The sequence below is a fragment of the Pseudophryne corroboree genome, chromosome 2 (assembly GCF_028390025.1).
Source record: "Pseudophryne corroboree isolate aPseCor3 chromosome 2, aPseCor3.hap2, whole genome shotgun sequence".
NCBI classification, from domain to species: Eukaryota; Metazoa; Chordata; class Amphibia; order Anura; family Myobatrachidae; genus Pseudophryne; species Pseudophryne corroboree.
The window spans coordinates 529,167,231-529,190,726 of record NC_086445.1 but is presented as its reverse complement, the minus strand read 5'-3'; the positions used below and the strand labels follow the sequence as shown (position 1 = coordinate 529,190,726).

Genomic DNA, 23,496 nt, shown 5'->3' with positions numbered 1-23,496 from the left:
CCTATCATGTGTTCAGCAATAAGTTGCTAAACAAGTGGATGAAAAAAGGATGCAAGAAGTGTAAAGTTCTTGAAGCTGAGAGGTTACATGTCCAGCTGGAGAATGTTAGAAGAATACAAAACAGAATAATGATCAACACAAGCAAATTGAGATTGCAGATGGAAAGGCCATATAAGAATCTTTTCACTAGGAAATAAAATCATGATTAGAGTTTTGCATAAATGAATCCATAAAACTGCAAAGACACGGATATCAGATTTCAGCACAAAATTTCAGAATTGTCGGCATTGATGGAAACATAAAGTAATAAAAGGGCTACAATAATTGAAATTGAACTATCTAAAAGAACGATGAAATGGTTACACATAAAATGCAGCTTCAGCAAGAAAAAGAAGAAAAGGACAAAAGACTAAAATGTGTCTAGAAATAATTAGGAAATCCAAAGAAGCTCAAACTGATGATGAGGAAATATCCTCATGGACTTGCTCTCTGACATACTCTGCAAAGGGACATACTGTGCTAAAGGACATACTGTGCAGAGGTATTCATCAACGTATGGAATACAGCAACATGAAACTGTTATCACAATACTCAGCACATAAAAGGAAAAGTTGTTTTACAATTTGACTTGTGTAATCATTGCTCTGTAAAATGGCTTCAAATAGTTTCTAAGGATAATATAAGGTATGTGTGTGTGTGAGACAATGGTTATGCTCCAATAATGAAGATGAATTTGGAATAACAAAAGTTGGGGGGAGGTGGGTGATAAAACATATTTGTGTTACATAGAATTTGATGGCAAATAAGAACCACTTGGGGGCGTGGCCTGGACGGGCATGGAGTAGCACTTGCAGTGTGCAGCTCTTAAGCCACTTGATCCTGCCTTATCATCCTGTACTTCCCCCCCTGGGTCTAATGTCGAGACCATCGATCTGTGAATGTCTCCTGCCCCCCCCTGGAATTAGATTGAGCCGGCTGCCGCTGTTACCTGGGGTCCTGGAGCCCTGTTTGCCCGGCGGGCCTTGATCCATGCTGAGCCCGGCGCGTGGGACCGCTGCCTCGTGTCTCCCTGTACCCGGAAGTCCGGCTCCTGTCGCGCACAGCCGCCCGCTGCGGCCAGCCGTATCACTGGAGGACGGGAGCGCGGGGCTCTCATCTGCCGACCCGTCGGCCTGCTGATTCACCCGGGGGGAGTCCTGTGTGGGGCTGCTTGCACTGCCCAGCGTTGCCGCGGATTCGCGCTGCCCGGGAAACCGGAGGTGCGGCTCTCGCTATCCGCCGCCGACCGGGGGCTTTGCTACACGCACTGCGGGACCACATCACCCGGCCCTCTAGCTGTGGGTGAACCCTGGAGGACACACAGTGCAGCCATCCTGAGGTATATTCCCTGCCTGCCTTAGCGGCCATTTTCCGGACCCCTGGCTGTTGTGCGTCCCCTTCCAGACTGGGACCCGGATATATGGGAAACAAGTTTACTGCTGCGGGGAGTATTAATATTTGGAGTCTTACCTGTGCCGACCGGGAGGTCATTGAGCTGCATGTACCCTTTCCCCCCTCCTCCTGCTTCGCTACTCTGGCTCGCCGACCCTGCCCCCATCATATGTGGCGTGAGCTTCCCTGCTGTGCCTGAAGGTTGGTGCCGGGGGACTGATCCCTTGTAACCCATGGTTCTGTTTGAGGGTGACGGTCCCTGCTCCCCTGATACCTTAAGCGGACACTTTGCATTATACTTGGAGACTCTGGCCCTGCTGTCTATTTATACATATCTATATTCTCTCTCACGCCCGCTGGCCTATCTGTAGGGTGGTGGAGCGGGCGCCCCCCTCTGCCTGTATTTGCTTTGATATATCCTGCTGGCTGGAGGGAGTGACACCGTGCTGTCCAAAATGGTGAGAGGCCGCCAGACTGGAGCGGCGGCGGGAGCGATGGATAAATTTGTCCGTAATCCTGGTTCTCAACAACAGAGGGGTGAGACTGTAAGGTCTGAGGCATCACCCCCATCTCCTGCGTATAGTTCCGCCTCCTCTGACCCTCCAGATGCCGCATTGCAGAGAGTGTTGGATGCAGTGACCGCCAGCGAGGCGCGTCTGGCTGATAAAATCGGGCAAGTGCAGTCTGATCTCTCCATTATTCATCAGGACCTTCAGCGGGTGAGAGAGAGAGTGGGAGAGGCTGAGACCCGCATATCCAATGTTGAAGACTCTGTCGCCCCGCTGGGCCGTCGCACCGATGCTTTGGAATCTCAGATGACAGATGTTCGCAAAAAGCTGACAGATATGGATGGACGTCTGCGGTGCAATAATGTCCGTTTCGTTGGCCTGCCCGAGAAGGAAGAGGGCTCCGCTCCTGAGGAGTTTCTCGTAAAATGGCTCCGGGATGCCTTTGGATCTGAGGAGTTTTCGCCCTACTTCTCTGTTGAACGGGATCATAGAGTTCCGATGCGCCCGCTGCCCCCAGGGGCTCCACCCCGCACCTTTATTGCTAAGTTCCTCCATTTCCGTGACATAGTTTTACGGCTGGCTCGTACCAAAGGCCCTTTGAAATGGAATGGGTCGCCCATATCGGTGTTCCCGGATTTTGCGGTGGATGTACAAAAAGATAGGGCTCAATTCCTGCCTGTTAAGAGGAGACTCCGTGAACTTTACCTGCCGTATGCCATGCTCTTCCCATCTGGACTGCGGGTGGAGGCTGATGGGGAAACAAAGTTTTTCACAACTCCTCGTGAGGCCATGGTATGGCTGGACAGACGGTTCCCGGCGAGGCGTGCCCTTGCGGATCCTTGAATTACCAGCCTAACTCTGGAGGCAGACTTTCTCCGGTTTTTTTTTTTTCCTTGCTGTTTATTCTGTCTGTAGTGCCTATATAAGCTATTTACTGCAAAGCGATAGGATGTGGGAGGGTCTGATTGATACTGATGTCCATTTTACTCCCCGCTATTCTGCTTCCGCGGTTTAGGCAGGTTATATGGTTATTCGCTTGCCTGCTCTGATATCTCTGTTATGTTTTTTGTTCTTTATGTTTGTCTCTTCTTGGGGGGGTGGGGGGGGGCTGTATATATGGTTTGATATGTCTGGTTCTCTGATATCCGTATATGTTTCGCTTTGTGTATTGGGTTGACCTAGGGGGTGGATCTCTATGATTTCCCCTCAATTTTTCGGGGGGGGGGGGGGGGGGGGGTAGTTGGTGGCTGGTGGCTACCTCTATTTTTTCTCCCGAGAGTCATTATATTCTTGGCCCCGATTAAGGTGCGCTTGCACAAGTTAATGGTGCTACGAAGTTTTGTTTATTTTTATTTCTAGGTATTTGCACTTAGTTTTGGGATCCAAGTATGCTGCATGTTGGGGGTGGTATACAGGGATGGGGGCGGGGGACGGTTTTGGGTTGTACTTATTTTTTGTGTGGTAGTTTATGTTGTGGATGTACATGGTTTGCTGCTGTACTATTTAAGCAATGGTGTCCGGTGACTGCACTTATGCATGGCGGACTTGGCCGGCCGTGGGGCGTTGCGCTTATTACACTTTTGACGTCCTATGGCTGGGCTTAAAATGTTATCATGGAATGTGAGAGGGCTCAATGATAAAGTTAAGAGGTCCCTGGTACTCCGACAGATTAAACATTATGCCGCTGATATTGTCTGCCTCATGGAGACTCACTTGGTGGGTAGTAAGATTTTATCCTTGAAAAGACCCTGGGTGGGATGGGCGTACCACTCCACGCACACTTCTGCCTTTCGTGGTGTTTCAGTCCTTATTAGGCGGACCGTCCCCTTTGTGCTGGAGTCTATACAAACGGATCCCTGGGGGAGATATGTGTTTTTGAAATGTAGACTATTTTATGTCCCTGTCCTCCTTCTAGCTGTTTATGTGCCCCCTCCCTACTCTCCTGATGTTCTTAAGAAGGCTGCTGGGTTCATGGCCTTATTCCCCCGGGATTTCTGTTATTTGCCTGGGGGACTTCAATAATGTGTTAGATGCGGCGAAGGACAGGCTCTCTATGTCTCCATCCGTTGCATGTCCTGGGAACTCCATTTTTGCAAATGTGGTGTCGGGGTTGGGCCTGGTTGATCCTTGGAGATTGAGACACCCGTCTCTTAAACAATACTCCTGTTTCTCTCACTCTCATTCTTCGTTCTCCAGGATTGACCTGGCCCTCCTCTCGAGCGGTATGGTTCCCCGGGTTGGTAGTATTAGGTATGAGACTAGGGGTATCTCAGATCACTCCCCCTTGTCCTTTACTTTAGACTTTAACTGCTCTAGAGGCCAAGCTGTATGGAAATTTAATCCATTCTGGCTTGTACATATGGGGGATGGCTCTGACTTGGTGGCTGCATGGCGGGAATTCTTTGTACTGAACAGTGCCGAAAAAACTCTCTCTAATTTATGGGACACGTTTAAGGCCTTTCTGAGGGGGAGTTTGATTAAAAGGGTGTCTAATTTGAAGTCCTTCTATAGGCGACGGGAGGCTGAGCTGGAGGTCCAGAGTGTCGCTGCAGAATTACAATACTTACAAGATTCTTTGAACAGTTCTAAGCTAGCCTGGTTATCGGCTCAGAGGGAATGGAAAGATTACCTAATGGAAAAGACTCAGCATAGACTCCTTTTCTCCTCCCATACCTTTTACGCTACTGGTGATAGGCCGGGGTCATACCTGGCCTCCCTGGCCCGGGGTGATAGACCTACTAGTGTTGTGCTTGAGATTGTGAACTCTTTGGTGTTCCCCTGACCCAGACTCCTCAAATGGTGGCTGAATTTGTATCCTACTATAGCCGTTTGTACGAATCCAAACTGGATTGTACTTCGTCGCAACTGAACGATTATCTAGACGGTGTTTGTTTCCCCACCTTGTCCAGCGAGGCTTGTGACCTGTTGGAGGTGCCTGTCTCCTCTGATGAAATTATGGCCGCTGTTAAGGCCTCACCTAGTGGTAAAGCCTCGGGTTTGGATGGCATACCTTCTGAGGTCTATAAGCATCACTTGGATTTCTTTGTCCCTCGTCTACTTGAGTTGTATAGCCAAATCTTTGCACAGGAGTCTCTCCCCCCGTCTATGGCGGAGGCAGTGATTGTGGTTCTCCCTAAACCTGACAAGGATCTTAGGAAAGTTGAGTCCTATCGCCCTATATCCCTCTTACCCACTGATATAAAAATTTTGGCCAAGGTGCTGGCGGGCAGATTAAATGCAGTTATTTCCCATATAATACACCCGGATCAGACGGGATTTATGCCCACTAAATTGACTTCCATTAACCTTAGACGTCTGTTTACTCTCCTACAAATTCCCCGTAAGGACCCCTCCTCCTCTACAGTCGTTTCGTTGGATGCCGCTAAGGCTTTTGATTCTGTGGAGTGGGATTATTTGTGGGAAGTTATGCGCACATTTGGTATAGGCCCAAACTTTATTAAATATGTTCGATTAATGTATTCCTCTCCTTCGGCGAGGGTAGCGGTAAATGGTTTTGTATCCCACTCCTTTCCCCTATCTAGGGGTACACGACAGGGTTGCCCACTGTCTCCTACTCTGTTTGCTATGGCCATTGAGCCCCTTGCATGCCTCCTGAGGGCGGACATGGGGATCTCTGGCTTTAAAGTAGGTGCCCGTGAGGATAGGGTGGCCTTATACGCCGACGATATTTTGATGTTTGTGGATCGTTATGCTGAGTCTATGCCTAGGATTTTGGAAATTATTATTGGGTCCGGGCGATACTCTGGGCTCCTGATTAATTGGGAGAAATCCTTTATCACCCCACTTCGGGGCGAAGTTCCTTCCGCCCCGTTAGTAGCTCTCCCGTTGCGGTGGGTGGACTCTTTCAAATATCTGGGCATTTGGGTGTCTAATGATCCTCAGAAATTCTCCTCCCTCAATATTACTCCTCAAATTACGTATCTCCGTAGCCGGGTGAAGGCCTGGTGGAAGTTACCTTTAACGGTCACGGGAAGGGTTAACATGGTAAAAATGGTTTTTCAGCCCAAACTTCTGTATGTTCTGCAGCACTCTCCCGTTTACATTCCACAGAAGATTTTTAAACAAATAAATGGGTTGCTTTCCTCCCTGGTGTGGGCTAGTAAGCGGGCACGTTTGAGACCGGATACCCTGACCAGGTCACGGGAATTGGGGGGTTTGGCCCTCCCCAACTTCCGTTTTTATTACTATGCAGCGCAACTGACACATGTCTGGGAGTGGGTTAACGACCTCGATGCCCTGGCCTTACACTCGCTGATGATGCGCCATGACTATCCTGGTGGCTCCCCATTACAGCTACTCCTTTGCGGTAGCGTCAAAATGTCCTCACTGCCACTGATTAAACAATCCATCCTAATATGGAAATTGGTGCACTCTGTGATGCGAGGCTACGGTGTTGATCCTGATACCCCACTGGATAATGCTCATGGGCTGCCGGAGCTGTGTCGACTTCAAGTCCGGGAGGTCTTGGGAAATTGGGTAGTGTATTCTTTAGGCCATTTATATAGCGATGGGACCCTTAACTCATTCCAACAACTTCAACAGGCGCACAATGTCCCCTCTGGGTTTTTCTTTCGATTCCTTCAGCTGAGACACGCTCTCGCCGCCCAGTTTCCGAATGGCCCTCCGGTCCTCGTTGATTCCCCGGTCAAATTAATGCTGCGGACACTGGACTCGGGACACTTAGTTTCTAAGATATATGGTCGCATTCTCCAGATGCACCATAGTGACCCTCTAACTTGTCTCCGGGGTAGATGGGAGTCGGATGTGGGTGTGTTATCTGATGATGCATGGAACACTGCTTTGGGATCCCATCGGATCTCCACTTCCTCTGTTAGATACCAGCAAATACAATTATATATTCTGCATAGGGTGTATATGACCCCGGTGAGGCTAGCGCATACTGGGGGGTCTCATAGCTCACGGTGCCCTAAGTGTGGAGCCATGGGTGCCGACTTCTGGCATCTGCTTTGGTTGTGCCCTAGCGTGTCTCTGTTCTGGAAGGCTGTTATACGTACCATAATTGATACGGGTATTCCCTCTTCTATATGTACGCCTGTGCTGTGTACATTGCTGGTTGTGGACGAGGAAGCTTTAGATCCGCCCAGCAGGCGATATGTCATCAATTTATGTGCCCCTGGCTAGGGTCTGCATAGCCCGGCTGTGGCTGGCTGGTGAGGCCCCGGCACCAAAGGCTTGGATATCCCTGGTCAACGAAACTATTGCACACAAACAATTTGTGTTCCTGGCTAGGAAGGTGGAGAGGAAACTGTTTACAATATGGGGCAGGTGGTTGGAGTCTAGATATTTTCAGGATAGATAATGTTTAGACTTGTATTTCTTTTCTTATTTTATTCTGGGATGTTTTGGAGGTGGATACCCTCGCGGCCGGCCTTGCTTTGCTATGCTGTATTTCGATATACTGCGCTTACTCTGCTAAGCTTATGTTTACATGGGAAGTGATGTGTTTGGGTATGTTACTCCCAGACGCCGACGATTTGCGACTGTGTGATTTATGCGATATGTTATCCGCTTGTTGTACCATGTGCCTCGTGAATGTACAGCTGTTTATGTGTACTTTGTGTATGTTTGTAGTCTTAGGTTTGTTTTGTGTGTTTTGTTAATGCAAAATCAAAAACTCAAATAAAAAGTTATTGAATTTAAAAAATAAGAACCACTTGGACCATCTAGTCTGCCCCTTTTTTACCATATTTTTACCTCAAACCTTACTTTGTATGCTTATAGGTGCTAGCCAATCAGGTATAGTTAAGGGGGCTCAAGAAAGTTTGATGTCGTGCAGATAATGGCAGACTATCAAAGTGAGCCGTGCAGCTGCTGGCGTTCTGATTACTATGGGTGACATGTAACTGCGTAACATAAGGTTAATGTCACAAAGGTTCAAGGCATGCATGCACTTACAGGTGTATGCTAAAGTTCCAAACAGGGGCGTAACTAGTGTGGTTCAGACGGTGCTTTGCACACAGCGCATTTGTCCTATCTGCATCCACCCTGATTGGCTGCCTTCATATGTGCTGTAAGCTGCAGCGCTATTCGCTGCAGAAATTACAGCAGGCAGTGCTGGGCAAGCAGAGTATATCTCTCATGTGGTTGCCTCCCCCCTTCTCTCCCCTCCCCCCCCCCCCCCCCCGCGCTCTGGCGTCGCTGCAAACATTGCAGCAGGCAGCACGTATTTCCTTCCTGCTATGGCAACACTGCAGACATCACAGTAGGCACTGCTGGGTAGGAGTGTATGCCCCATGCTCGGCTACCACCTCCTGGTGTTCTGAAGTGTTGAAGAGGGACCTCCGGGTATCTGCTGGCTGATAATGTAGAGTGCACAGCAGTAATGTAAGTCAGCAGGTGGATATACACACACACACACACACACACACACACACACACACACACACACACACACACACAGTACACCTTGTAAGTGCACCCTGTTTGGGGGAGAGGATTGATATTCCTGAGGAAACAGGTAGCAGTATAGGGGCTCTACATGGCATAATGTGTAGGGGCTTTACCTGCTATAATGTGTATAAGAGGCTCTTCTGTGGAGTAATATGTATAAGCGGCTCTACTGTGATGTAAAGTGTATAACGGTTACTTTTGTGGTGTAATGTGTATAAGGGGCTCTACTGTGTGGTGTAACATGTATAAGGGGTATTATTATGGTGAAACATGTATAAGGGGCTCTACTGTGCCGTGTAATGTGACTAATGAACGCTACTGTGCGGTGTAATGTGAATTGGTACTATTCTGTGACCGCGCTCCTACCCCATAAAGTCACACCACAATATTTTTTGATGCAGGCCTTTGGCACGTACTGTCCCTATTGTCAATATGGGGGGAGAGGTGGCATCAATTACTGAATAGTCATTAGATCAGTCACTTGTGCAACTGTTTATCTAACAGAAAAAAGTGCTTTGAGGCATCAAAAATGATTGGGTCTTGTGGTAAAAAATGCATAGAAATAAAATAATTAGCCAGTCATGCTGAGGTGCTGCTGGAATCAATAATCTGACATGAAAATTGTATGTTTAAAACAGTAAGTGCAGTTCTGTTCTTATGTTATTCAATCCAAATAGAAAGAAATATACATAATATCTATCTATATATTAATAGCTGATGGAAGACTTTTTTGAGTGACATATTATTTGTATGATGCCATTATCTGAGCAGGACACATCATCTACCACCTTAAATGTCTCGGTCTGTAGATTTTCAGAAAATATTGATGTTTTAATTGGTTGCTTCGTTTCGGAGTTATGTGGCAAAACATTTACCTGCCAATAAGAATGCATCACCATTTTGCTCTGGAAAATGTGGATGTTTGTGAACTCTCCCTGTGCACCTGCTGGGTGACCTGGAACATGTGACCTGCTGAGTGGTCTGGAAACTGTGACAGTTATTTGCAGACACTCACTAAGCAAGGACTTTTTGAAATTCTACTCCTAAGGGGGTGAAAAGGGGTAAAATGTTCCACCCAGCAAACCTTTGCCTGGTTGAAACTGGGTACATCAACTAGTAACATATATATAGACATGTACTGTGTGTGTGTGTGTGTGTGTGTGTGTGTGTGTGTGTGTGTGTGTGTGTGTGTGTGTATCTATGTATATATATATAATACATATAGATATAAATGTATATATATATATATATATATGTATATATCTCCTATATATTAGCCCAAGTCTGTGACTCTGTGCTGGCCGTAACGCTGGGCGGAGTCACAAACCTGGGTGGAGTCACCTGCATCTGGACGGAGATACAAAGCTACAAAGCCAGCAGCACATTCAGGTACACTGACCTAGATCATGCCCAGTGGTAGCACCATACACTGTTCCGGCCACGATCATCAGGGAGAGGAACAGAGGCGTGGGTACTTTGAAGCAGCAGCCGCACCTTCTCCACGGTAGCACACCCCACGCCAGGCAACGCACCCGCATGTATCACGTGGGGGGGGGGGGGGGGTTCGTGCTGGCAGCCAGGCGGCCTATAAGATGTTCAGTGTGGTGGCACACGGAACACCCACTCACCGATCCCCCTTGCTGTTCGGACGGAGCCCGCTCCGTCTGTCACACCATCCTCCTTTACAGTACACCACACCGCCGGGAACACGAGCGGGACACGAGCGCCAGACCCACAACACACTCCGCTATCGCGGCCTGAACTGACACAGGACGGCTCACGGCACATTGCTGCAGAGCCGGAGCGCCCTCTCTCAGCAGCCAAATTATTACAACAGGTAGGCAGCTAGCGCACAAGTGCCCACACATGCTACAGTCCCACCAACACACCTGACCCCCTCACCAACCACCCCACCCTCTTCTCCACAGCCAGAAACACTCCACCCAGCCCTCCACCAAGCCCACCACGCACACTCTACTACAGCACTGCTGCTGCAGCTCCAGCAGATTGTGTGTGTGTGTAGTGTCGTGTGTCCAGTGTGTGCATGGGGTATGTGTATAGTCTATCCTGTGTGAATGGTATGGTGTAAATACAGTACCCCACCCCCGAGACCCCCGCACCTGCACCACCCGCAGCACCCTTGGACCCCCTCACCCATCCGCCGCAACCCTGCACCTGCTCCTTCCCAAACCGCGGCCGCTTCGGACTCCCTACCCTGCCCGCGGAACACCCACCCCACCACCGCGGCACCCCCCCCATCCGCCCCTCCCCCACCCCCTACCCCACCCGCCACTCCCCCAACCACAGCACCTACTAGGTGACTAATCATGCCCTGCGTGCGATGTTCACGCCATCGCAACGGCCTAAGGCCCCTTAACCATCACGCGCCCTTTGTCCTTGCAATTTTTAAGCAATCACAAAATTATAATTGCTGGTAATACTCCATATAATTAAAATGTTGCACACCCAAAGGGCGTGCAAGGGTTAAGGGGGCGTAGCCCCTTCCGACGGTGTGAAGAGCGCCCGTAGGGCGCGATGAGCCACCTAGTATATATATATATATATATATATATATATATATACCGGCTGTCGGTATCCTGTCATTCAGGATCCCGGCGGCAGAATCCCGACAGGTGGAAAAATGCCGTCGGTCAGAATATCGACCACTCCCCGGTATTCCTACTAGGGTGGTGGGTCCACGCCACAACCCAAGGGAGAATAGAACCCGTGGACCTCACCACCAGGCCCAAAGCATGGCAAGTGCAGCGAGCCTGTTTTGCGGCTGTCGGGATGCCGGTGACGGGATTCTGATGTCCGGCATCCCTTCAGCAGGGATATCATACTGAACCCTACATATACAGTGTATATATATATATGTAGGACCTGCATGAAGATGGGGTACCTTGGCGAGCGGTTTGCAGGCTTCCGTGCATTGGCCAATTCACTAACTAAACCCCCATCATTTAATTATTGATGTTGTGAAAATAAGTGAGCTTGCTTTGGTGAGTGCTGAACTTTCTGTTTGTATATTTTTAAATAGGTGACCATGGGCTACATGCACCCCACCCTATGAGTGGTGAGTGCAGACACTGCACCCCGCTTCTAAGGTGGTGAGTGCTGTGGTTTTATATTTGTTGGTATATATATATATATATATAAGAACATATATGTTTAATTTTTAAGCTACAATTCTGCTTATGCTGGACACACCTGTACGCTGTTTATTTTCAGCTCGAGCAGCATTAGCTGGTTGTGCCAATAATTGAACAGTGTGTTATTGATGTCGATCATCCCTAAATTGTCCAGCATGTCCAAAAGATACGATAATTAGTTTTCCACATCTGTCATTGCCGACTCCACAACATTTCCCCTGTTCCTTAACCGGGGAAATGTTTCCTCCACAGGGAAAGAGCACATATATTGTGGCCTTACACTGTGAGATATATCACAGTGTAAGGCCATGGTATCTGGTGGGTTACAGGCTGTCAGATAAAACATCTGTCGGTCTGACGGCATAAGGCTTGCTGTAGTTTGTAGCAAAACAAAATGAAACATACTGTAAGTGATATATTTTTTAAAATATATATTATTGAAGCAATGTATAAATCATAGTACACTGAACTTAATACAGTGTACATTTTCACAGATAGGAAGGCCCAATATGGTGGAGTACAACAGACCAATTAAGCATGAGTGTTATATTGATAGATGGATGTATGGTGATTCAGTCACAGAAAAAAGCAAACATAAGTAGGCCCAATAGGTGACAAACAAACAAGTACAAAAGTTACAATTAAATCAAATTGGGACTTAAAAAAATAAGGTTCGCTCGCTTCCCCTTCCCCCCACGATTACAGTGAAATTGGAGGGTCACCTTCAACCACCCACAGAAGATACTAGGAAGAGTTACACATGGAATTTCACATTTTAGTTTGAATATCTGTGGAGAGAGTCACAATATGTAAATGTGTAACTCTCCCACATTTCAACAATTTTTGGAGGTTTTGCCTCCTTTCTTGTACTACCTTCACCCATGCCATATGAAAAAGGTAAAACAATTTCTTTTTGAAAAGAGATAATGTGGGGGGCACAGGATGTATCCCCACACCTGCAGAAATAGTATAACTTGGCAATGGTAATTTGTCAAAAGGAAATAGTCACAAGTCTGCTGTAACAAATCCACTTTATATTAAGTCTGCCCTAGGAGAACCACCAGTGCTTTTACATAACAGGACACATAGGGTTAGGGCCTTGTCAGTCTCTAATACGTTACCAACCTAAGCACAATGAGTGAATTACTTTCAGGGTTTACTCACCTATGAGTACAATAATGCTAGGCCTAGTTTTGCATGCATATTGTTTTTGTAAGAATGGCGTACCCTAAATGTTTAGTATGAGTGTCATCATCTAATCCACAATTCTTTCTATTGCAGGGGGCACGTGGCATTACAGGGCAAATTGGAGCAATGGGTCCAAAGGGCAACAATGTAAGTTTTGCTTGTATAATATTATACAGAAAAAAAAACAAAGAATAATAAAAATGAGTGATAAGAGATTAGGGGTCTATTTCTGAAGCTTTCTCAGGCAGGCGTTAACAATACTCAGCACTGGGGACCAGCAAAACCAGAAAGACTTTGCTGAGTTCCATCTGGTTTAAAAATGAATATGCGCATGCTTGGACTTTAGTCATGCATACTCATATCCCTTAAGCATTTGCTGGCAGAGTAAGGCTGCTGGTAAGCAGGAGAAAACCATACCAGAGGAGCCCCAGCATGGTAAAATTGCAGTATGTGAACATAATGTATTGGTGCGGTATACAGCGGTACAGATGTGTTCTCATTGCCCTCATGTTTCTGTGCCATATGGCAAGAGCTGCTTGGTGTCACGGGTAATGATTCATAATTGTTTGAATCTTATTCTCAAAGTAGCCACATGCAAAGCCCTGCACAGTGTACCAGGCACACTAGATTAGTGTCTTTGCAGCAAAGGAAACTCACAGATTAAGCATAACTATATGTGGTCCTAGGCGTGGTGTGGTAGCTCGTATCGGAACCCTGTCTCTTGCCATTTGTAGTGACTTAGTCACACACAGATCTACATGAAGTGCCAGCGCCAATTGCCAGTGTATGCTTGCATTGTACTTTTATTGCATTAGTGATGCGAATAACACTCATATTTTGAGACAAAGTCTCTGGCAGTGCACTTGCTGCACCTACAGTATGTCACAAAGTCTGTTTGCTGTTGTGGCTGTTTGGTGTGATTTGAGCAAAGTTTATAAAGTACATCTGTACATCATGCTATTTGCTGCAGGGACATAGTATGTCACATAACCGCATCCCGTATATAGATCCCCTAGGAGAGAAGCAAGAGGAGGTATAAGAAGGGGAGAAGCCAAAGCAAGTAGTGGCTAGACATTGTCTTCCAGAGGGCACATCTTCCATTCCAAAGTTCCAATCAAGCGCAGCAGTTTATATACCTACCGTAGTTAATTAATTGGTTTTTTGTTGCTTTTTTTTTTCTCTTTTGTATTGCTCAGAACAATGTAATTGCAAGGTGAGGCATTGAACATTTACAATATCATTTGTCAATATCTAGTATTAACAATGAATGACATTGGTGGCTTGGTAGAAGCTGTTTTCACATACATACATACATACATACATACATGCATACATACATACATACATACATGCATACATACAAGCAACATTCTCACTATTGCTTTGTCTGACAATATTTCAGTTTCTACCTGTGTTCTAAGTCTGTTCTACTTGCAGGGTCTCCCCGGTATTGATGGCAAGGATGGTACCCCGGGTATTCCTGGTATAAAGGTGAGTACCTGTGTGGTCTTTGCTTTATCCTCCAGCATGTTTCACACTGGTCTTCATGTCATCCCTTTTTTCTTAAATCTCTTATGTCTAGGGCAGCCCTGGCCAAAATGGTATTCCTGGTGCTCCTGGTCATCAAGGGTTATCTGTAAGTATCCTGTATGTTCTTACTGCTTGGAATGGGTTTTGTTTGCCTCCAATGCTACAATATTCGGCACTTAGTCGGGTTTGACCAGGACTTACCAGCAAACAGTATATAAAATACTGGAGCAGTTTCTGCATTAATAACACTTGGACAACCCATAGACATGAAACCACATGTTTGAATATGGCGGGTCATTCCGAGTTGATCGCTCGCTAGCAGTTTTTAGCAGTCGTGCAAACGCTAAGCCGCCGTCCTCTGGGAGTGTATTTTAGCTTAGCAGAAGTGTGAACGAAAGGATCGCAGAGCGACTACAAAAAAAAATTGTGCAGTTTCAGGGTAGCTACAGACCTACTCAGCGCTTGCGATCACTTCAGACTGTTCAGTTCCGGATTTGACGTCACAAACACGCCCTGCGTTCGCCCAGCCACGCCTGCGTTTTTCCTGGCACGCCTGCGTTTTTTCGAACACTCCCTGAAAACGGTCAGTTGACACCCAGAAATGCCCCTTTCCTGTCAATCATTCTGCGGCTGCCATTGCGACTGAAAAGCTTCGCTAGACCCTGTGTAAAACTACATCGGCCGTTGTAATAGTACGTCGCGCGTGCGCATTGCGCCGCATACGCATGCGCAGAAGTGCAATTTTTTTGCATCATTGCTGCGCAGCGAACATTTTTAGCTAGTGATCAACTCGGAAAAACCCCCATGGTCTTGTGTTAAAATAGCTTCACCTGGTAATCGTAACATTTAAAAATAAAATTGGTTAGTGTCTGCTGTTATTGTCTAGTCATCAACAGTTACTAAAGGGCACACCATTTGAAATGAAGGACTATCCAAATATATAAAATAGTGTAATAAACTGTCTGTTCTTACAATAATGAAGTACACTTGCATTCAGGTGACTTATTCAACTTATTTATCAACAAGATTGGATAAGACAGTCACAACTCTGTAAGTAGATATAAAAATTATAACATTCCTGGAATGCATTACTTTCTTTTTGGAAAACATAGTACATCCTAACTGTGGGCATATAGTTACTAGGTACCCCATTGTACATTGCAAAGTTTTGAGAGCCAATTTCAGTACAGTAATCATTTCACAACACACATCAATCAAACATTAGTATGACAGGAAAGGCTCTGCCTCACCTGTCTCACCCCACCGCACGTCACTGCATCAGTGCCAGACTCATTTAAAATGAACTGAGGAATCAAGATGTGAATCCCCTTCTTGATTACACAGCATGTGTTCCTTGTTTTGTCTTTTTCAGGGCTTACCTGGTCAACCTGGTGCTAAAGGAGGAAGTGGACAAAAAGTTTGTATTTAATATATTTAATTTCACTTTTATGGGGGTGGGGATTCAATTAGCCATGCTAATTTACAATGAGTTAATTGATTCTCCAGGGTTAATCCAAAGCGTGGTCAATGGCCGCTATTATCAGCAAGCACCGAAAAAAATGCCTAATAAAACGTCAATTTTTGCCAATCCAGAAGCGAAAACAAATGAGATTCTATGTGTTTTCACATGAACATTTATACTTTTTCAGGCACAAAAACCAAAAGTAATTGAATAGCCTAGATTTTTTTTTTTAAATATTGCAGAAACCTCCCATTTGTCATGCCACCCAAAATCGGAGCTACTTGAATCCCCCCCTATTTGTGCTGGACGCATGGAAGGAAGAGGGGGATGGGGGGGGGGGGGGGCGGGGGAAGGGGTGTAGCCCAGAGCACAGAAGTGCTGTGGTATGGCATTCTCGGCAAAGGTCGCAAATAAGAGCAACATAACTCTAGTAATGCAATACAAATGTACAAATTGAATGAAAAAAATAATTAGCAGTATTCACTAGAACTACAGAATATATGATATGAAATGTTATTAATGAAAAAAACAAACCATTTCATTGTTTTTATTACTGCACTATTTACATCAGTGTTGACAATTATTTGAATGAATTGGTCTGTATTATGCTGGTCCCGTCATCAGGACTAAACAGGCGCTGCTGCTGCTGCTGCTGCTGCAGTATACAGTAACTGCTATGCTTCACAGTATGGGTGGGATGTACTAAAGGAAAAATGCGGTACAACATTTTTAAATGTACTAAGACCCCACCGCCGTTTTTTTGCCGTCCAGGGTATCGCCATCTCTGGTGATACCCTATAGAAGCCTATGGGCTTCTTATCGCCGACCCGCCGCAGACGCCTCCCCCCGGCATACCTTCCTAAAGGCAGCCGTGGACCCGGAAGGTAGTCATCACCTCCCCCTAGCAGCGCAGCCAGAGGTCCTTCCGGCTGCAGGGGGGAGGAGGAGGTGCCGGGGACAGTCTGCTGCTGCTTCCCAGCATGCGGGCACTGTGGAGACCCCTGGGAGGTGACGAGACCCCCCGCAGACCACCTCACAGGTATCGCGGGGGGCCTCCGTCACCGCATTGCGATATTAATCGCATATGTTAATACATATGCGATCAACATCGCTGCGAGGGGCGGCGATGTATTTTAATACATCACGCTCAAAGTATTTTCTTTACTGTGAAGCATAGCAGTTACTATATACTGCAGCAGCAGCACCTGTTTAGTCCTGATGACGGGACCAGCATAGGTCCGGTCCGGAAACGAGCCATTGGCTATAAGCATTTGCTGTACTTTGTGACGTTTTATTATATCACCATCACATTGAATTAAAAAAAAATTCTTATGAAAAATTCCTGGAGTAACATGCATATTTCATAACGTGGACTACATGGAACGAGCACAAGCACACAGGTAGATGAATGTTATATGGACACACACATATATATATATATATATATATATTTATATACATATATATATATATATATATATATATAAAATCTGTCCTTCTGAGTTAACCAACGTCATAAAGTAGAGGTAATGTGGAGGCTTTCGGTGGGAAAAACGTTTTTAACCCTACTACTCATCATGATTTACGGGTTTTGCCTACAGTAAATTTGTTTTCATCAATGGAGATAAACTCCTTGCTTCTAAATTTATGCTGCATTGTAGTTGGTTATTTTTTTTTTCTGTTATTTTTTATAGATTTAGAGTACACTGGAAATATTAATAATGTCATTGAATTATGATGAATGCTTAACACATTGTGAATAAATATCACATTAATATTAATATACTCACAAATGTCACTAATTTATAATGTTATGGTCATTTGCAAACCTTTTTTAAGATAACAAAGTAACACAGAATGTAATGGATATTACAGATACCACACCACGCTTTCTATATTTTGATGTAAAGCTGAATTTTAGTAAGGCAACCAAAGTATAGCAAAGACTACCCCCTTTCACCTCACAATCCGTATCTAGCACTAGTAGGGGGCTTCAATGACATTGCCTTGAGATTTAGCTATTTCTACCTTGAACACTCACTGTGGTTTGCGGACCTGCTAAAAATCCAATGGAAATGTGTTATTTTGTGAAAAGATTTTTAGATATACAACCTTTTTAAATGGTGCAAGTTGCACAGTGGTTGGTATATCTGCTTCACTGTGCTGTTGCTGTGAGTTTCGATTCATATGTTATGTGTGGAGTTTCTATGTTCTCTATGTAAATGTGTGGGTTTCCTCTGTGGGCTTTAGTAACGTCCCACAGTCTAAAGGCTTTGCGGTAGGTTAATTACTCACCAAATTTCCAGCAGTATATACTGCTGCACCTGTGTATAATGCCCACATACACCCTTGGGCTCATGTATTGTATGAAAATCTGGCTCTGGTGCTAGCCAATGCCTCCTGAGCCATTTACCTCACCACATGTCCCTGCTTCTTATAACCAGCAACCTGCTTGTTTCTCACAGGGTGAGCCAGGCTCTCGCGGAGAATCAGGATTCTCAGGAGCTCCTGGAAAGCAGGTACGTTCTGATCTGGCATAAGTGCATGGAGGACAACAGACTGTTCTTGTAAGTAGATATATCAGCTTCAGGACATACCATATTATGAACTCTCACCTGGGTAATTAGGAGCGTGGTGAGGGAAACCCTCTTCATATGACACTACTGGCCTGATTCAGAGGTGGAGCTGTGCCAATGTTTGCACAATTGGCCAATATATTTTTGCACTGTGCATACATCTGAATCGCACTGTGAATGTGTCGTCATGGGTTACCAGTGATCGTTATAGTGATAATTTGGATGCAGAGTGATTGACAATCGCTGAGTGTTTAACGGGATGGCTAGGCAAATGCACGCTTGTCGCTTGTGGGCATGTCGCAGCCAGTGACTTCGTCTTTGGACACAGTTTCACTGTCTCTGGCGTCTTAGTTCTGACACACATTCTAAGCAGCTATAGGCTTGCTCTTGTGTTTCCTGGTGCGACCGCTGTGCTACCGATGGTGCAGTTTAGTACGCAAGTGGCGTACCGGAGGCGCATCCAGTAGTTGTTTCTTTACAAAACATATAGGGGTATATTCAATAAGAGTCGGAAACTGCCGTCTTGTCGGAAACCCGACTTGTCGGAATGCTGGCGGAAAGCAGGTGGATTGGTGGCATACCTTCCGATCTGCCTGCTGCTGTCGGAAATGGGGCCAAATCCGACAGGTTTTGGCACCCTTTCTGACAAACTCAATCCGACTTGAAAACAAGTCGGCTTGAGGTGAGGAGATGGGGAGCGCTGCGGCGGGCTATGGGGATGAGAGGTACCTTGATGTCCCTCCCCCGGCCAGGCACCTCTCTCCCTGTAGTTCCTCCCCCGCCACCGCAGACATCACCCCTGCTGCCGCATGCTGCTCCGGCCGCCGCTCTCTGCTCCTCCCACCGCTGCTGTCAGCACACCCGGCAGGACAGGACACAGGGAACGGCCAAATCCGACAGTCGGATTTGGCTGCTCTTTGAATAGGGGTTGTCGGGTCCATTCCGACAACTGCATGTCGAAATGGACCCGACTCTTATTGAATATACCCCATAGTCTACACCATTAGCATCATGTTCTCCTGTGTATAAAGACACAGTCACGAAGGGATTAGCGTCCACCTCTGAATCTAGCCCTATGTTATAAAACAATAAAAAAGCCAATATACTGTACTATAGGACCTGCTGATTTTACATTTAATAGTGTTGCAGGGAGCTGAATTCTCCGTACTGAACACATAAAGTAAGAGAAAAATAGCACCTGTAAAGTGCTGCGTAGCACGCTCCTGCTAGCACAGAAATAGACCTGCCACCTAGTAACCAATTATCTATCATGGAAAATGTCTCTGTGCAGAGCCAGACATACAAAGCATATTGTTTTCTTATAATTAATGGTTTATTTCTACAGAACATTCAACATACTCCTACCTGAAAAATGTCTGCCCACACACTCATATTGTACGTTCTGTTTCCCTTCCTGTATGCAGTACTCTTCTAATTCTTCTGTGCTTGTCAGGGAGAAAGGGGTCCGCCTGGAGAAGCTGGTCCCAGAGGCCTTGTAGGTGTCAAAGTAAGTGCCTGTCTTGTTGCTCTCTTTATTATTATGCACTCTATATTCATGTACAATATATTAATTTAAAATGACATTTCATAGTTTGTTACTTAATAAGATTTGTATTTATAATATAGAAGAACATATTGTTGTGATAAATTTTCTTATAATAAGTGACACTTTATATCTGCAGGGGGACAGTGGAGAAAGAGGACCAGTTGGACCAATTGGGGTGGTGGGAAAAGTGGTGAGTACCCTGTGGCCTCGTGAAACAATCAGTGGTATGTAATTTATGTATGGTAGTAAATGTATATGCACAAACTAAATGTAATTTAATGATATTAACATCGAAAAAGAGTATGATCAGGAGGTATAATGAATTGAAGTATACTGTTTTTTAAGCTAGCCATACACTGGCAAAAATCTTTCGGTGTATGAACATGAACAATAATAATCATCAAACACTGTAAAAAGGCAATACACAACGGTTGTGTTATCTTGATTTAATTTACAGCATTTTTGTATTTGCCAGGCCGTCTTTCATGAGGTAACTTCCAACCTGTAGAAGTATATGGCATACCTCCCAACTGTCCCTTTTTCAGCGTGACAGTCACGCTTTTTGGGCACTGTCCAGCTGTCCCTCCCACTGGCCGCAGTGTCCCCCATGCAATGGGGAGGTTGGGGAAACACTCTGACACTGCTGTTCTACATAGCAGAGCAGCGGTGAATAGATGAGTAGCGCATGAGCACATCATCCACACTCATGACTGGGCATGATTGATATAGAATTCTTTTACATGCCAAACTGGTACTTAAGGGCGTAGCTACCATAGGTGCAGGCAGTGCAGTTGCTATGGGGCCCAGAGCTGAGAGGGGCCACCTTCCCTGTCAAAGTTACATGTGTTATATACATTTTTCGCCATTGAGTGGTACGTAGGGGTCCTTTCAAACTTTTTCATTGGGGCCTGCAATATATCTATGTATGCCCCTGGACCTGCTCATTGTAGTGTGGTATAAAATGAACTTAAGGGCATTTTAATGTTATATAATATGAACCAGGGCACTGTAATGAGGCACAATATGAATGGGGAGCACTATATAATCATAATTTGAATTGGGGGTACTGTGCGGCATCATATGTACTGGCAGCTCTGAAATGTGACATAGGCTGAATGCAAGCACTACTACGACTCATAAAAGAAACTAGGGCACTACTATGGGGCATAACATTAAATAAGGCTCTACTATGGTTCAGAAAATAAACTAGGGCACTATTATAGGGCATACAATTAACAACTGCGGCAGAGAAGTGTCTCTCCAGAAGCATTGGGACGGGGGCCGCAAAGTTATGGCTACGCCCCTGCTGGTACTGTATAAGACACTACACCTCTCCAACACAAACTGTGCACATCCATCATCTTACTGACTATAGAAAAACGTAAAAAGTAGATAAGTGGCAAATTTCTGACACTAATACATATTAGTGCTGAATGATGAACACTTACTGTAGCAGAACATTCCCTGAACTCAAGCTAGTCACACTTGTGGCAACTAGTATAGATCTGTATGTGCCACACTTGCTTTGATCACATTGGACAGTAATTATTGGATGGAAAGACTGAATAGGTTTCAAGGGTCCCTTGTTTTTTCTTGCTAAATCTATGAAGCTTAACTATTGTGATCAGGCGATAACAGACAATGGGGGTAATTCCGAGTTGATCGCTAGCTGCATTCGTTCGCTGTGCAGCGATCAGGCAAAAAAATGGCACTTCTGCGCAAGCTTATGCAGCGCAATGCGTACGCGCGTCGTACTATTGTAGTTTCACACAAGGTCTAGCGAAGCTTTTCAGTCGCACTGCTGGCCGCAGAGTGATTGACAGGAAGAGGGCATTTCTGGGTGTCAACTGACCGTTTTCAGGGAGTGTTTGAAAAAACGCAGGCGTGCCAGGAAAAACACAGGCGTGCCTGGAAAAATGCAGTCGTGGCTGGGCGAACGCAGGGCGTGTTCGTGATGTCAAAACAGGAACTGAATAGTCTGATGTGATCGCAAGCGCTGAGTAGGTATTGAGCTACTCTAAAACTGCACCAAAAAAGTTTGCCGCCGCTCTGCGATCCATTCGTGCGGCGGCATAGTGTTTGCATGGCTGCTAAAAAGTGCTAGCGAGCGAACAACTCGGAATGAACACCAGATTCCTGATTGTCTTGAATGCGAGGTCTGTTATGCGGGCCTTGCTTTGTTGCCTGCAGTTCCCCTCTGCCTGATTGACAGGTAGTGGCTCTGAGGGGGTGGGGAAGAGGCAGAGGAAGGGCGGTGTTCCTAGAAATGGGATCGTGTCACCCTCATTTTCTAGGACGGGAGAGCTAGGGGTTTGCATGTTACCTTGCAGACTTCCTGGCCTTGCAGCCTCCGCTTCTGTCCATCAGCTGCTCAACTGGCCGACTCCGCGATGTTGGATCCCAGCTTGCTACATTGGTTGCAGTGTTGGGATCACAGTTACATGCAGGAGGCATCTCTTCTGCTGAGACGTCTCCTGCACACTCCTCCTGGAGATTGGATGGAAATGCAAAGCTGCTTGCATGCAGCATTGCATTTTCGTCCATCTCTGAATCAGGCCCAATGTGTCTGAGTAATCGCCATCGTTTTGGTACAACATAAGAAGCAGCTTGATGCCATTTTTTGGCAGTTGACCAACTTGACACATACAATAGTGGAACTAACAATATATACAGGCATCTGCGTTTTTAGGTGGGAATTATCCATAAGATTTATTTTAAACATGTTGCTTGCCATGGGTGAGTGCTGCAGATTGATTGTATTGATTTCTACGCTGGTCTTCTGGTCGGCCCTGCTGCATGGTCAGTCAGAAGACATTGCTAGCAATGCCATGCTGCCAAATGCAGCATAGCATCCCCTGTTGCCCTGTTGCCCACCTGCATTAGCAAGTGTATATTCACTTGCCAATGCAGGGTCCGTGACATAGGCCAGGTACACATTGCTCTAGAGCGTACCCGGATTCAGTATGATTTACCAGCGGGCGGGATTCCGTCTGTCCATATCCCGACAGCGGCATCCCACCCACAGTAGGGCGAGCGTAAAGAATCCCCTCGAGGGCTCGGTGGCTCGCTGCACTCGCCACAGGATCTGTTCCCAATCTATGGGTGTTGTGGACACCCACCGGTAGGAATAGTCTTGTTTTGCCGGAATACCGGCTGGAGGCATTGTTGGCTGGCGGGATTTTGGCTTTGGTATCCTGACCGATGGGATCCCGACAGCCAGCAAATTGAACGGATCTTGCGTACCCAGCATAAGTGCTATATGGCTTGATCTGTGCAATATGTCCACCCACATGTGGCAAAATTGTAAAAGTATCTTGTTGCCGGCACGAACAAAAGGATCAGAGGATCAGATTATGACTAGTATTAGAGTGGTCTAAGGAAGAATAAAATAGATATGTGCATACAGAGCTTTAAACTTTTTTATTTTTTTAACAGGGGGCTAAGGGAGAACAAGGACCTCCTGGCATACCAGGACCACAGGGTATTTCTGGAATAAAAGGAGACAAGGTAAGAAGCTGGTGATTTGGGATTATTCAGTCACAAAAAACACTAGCAAAATAGACTTTGGCTCTCACATTTGTCTCAGTCTGTGAGCTCCATATACTGTATAAATAAGCATTATATCAGTCCCAGAGGACCATGGAAGGTGATAGCTATAATCAGACCCTGG

At 45.9% G+C, this 23,496-nt stretch overlaps 1 protein-coding gene across 1 annotated transcript in view; it reads left to right on the top strand.

The window, feature by feature from the left end:
- COL9A2 (collagen type IX alpha 2 chain) overlaps nt 1-23,496 on the top strand; it is a 109,460-nt gene that overhangs the window by 70,019 nt on the left and 15,945 nt on the right. Inside the window, exons 17-24 of the mRNA XM_063954207.1 lie at nt 12,806-12,859; nt 14,150-14,203; nt 14,295-14,348; nt 15,615-15,659; nt 18,170-18,223; nt 19,734-19,787; nt 19,963-20,016; nt 23,262-23,333. Of these exons, the coding sequence (XP_063810277.1) occupies nt 12,806-12,859; nt 14,150-14,203; nt 14,295-14,348; nt 15,615-15,659; nt 18,170-18,223; nt 19,734-19,787; nt 19,963-20,016; nt 23,262-23,333 (441 nt within the window). The remainder of the gene's footprint in view (nt 1-12,805; nt 12,860-14,149; nt 14,204-14,294; nt 14,349-15,614; nt 15,660-18,169; nt 18,224-19,733; nt 19,788-19,962; nt 20,017-23,261; nt 23,334-23,496) is intronic.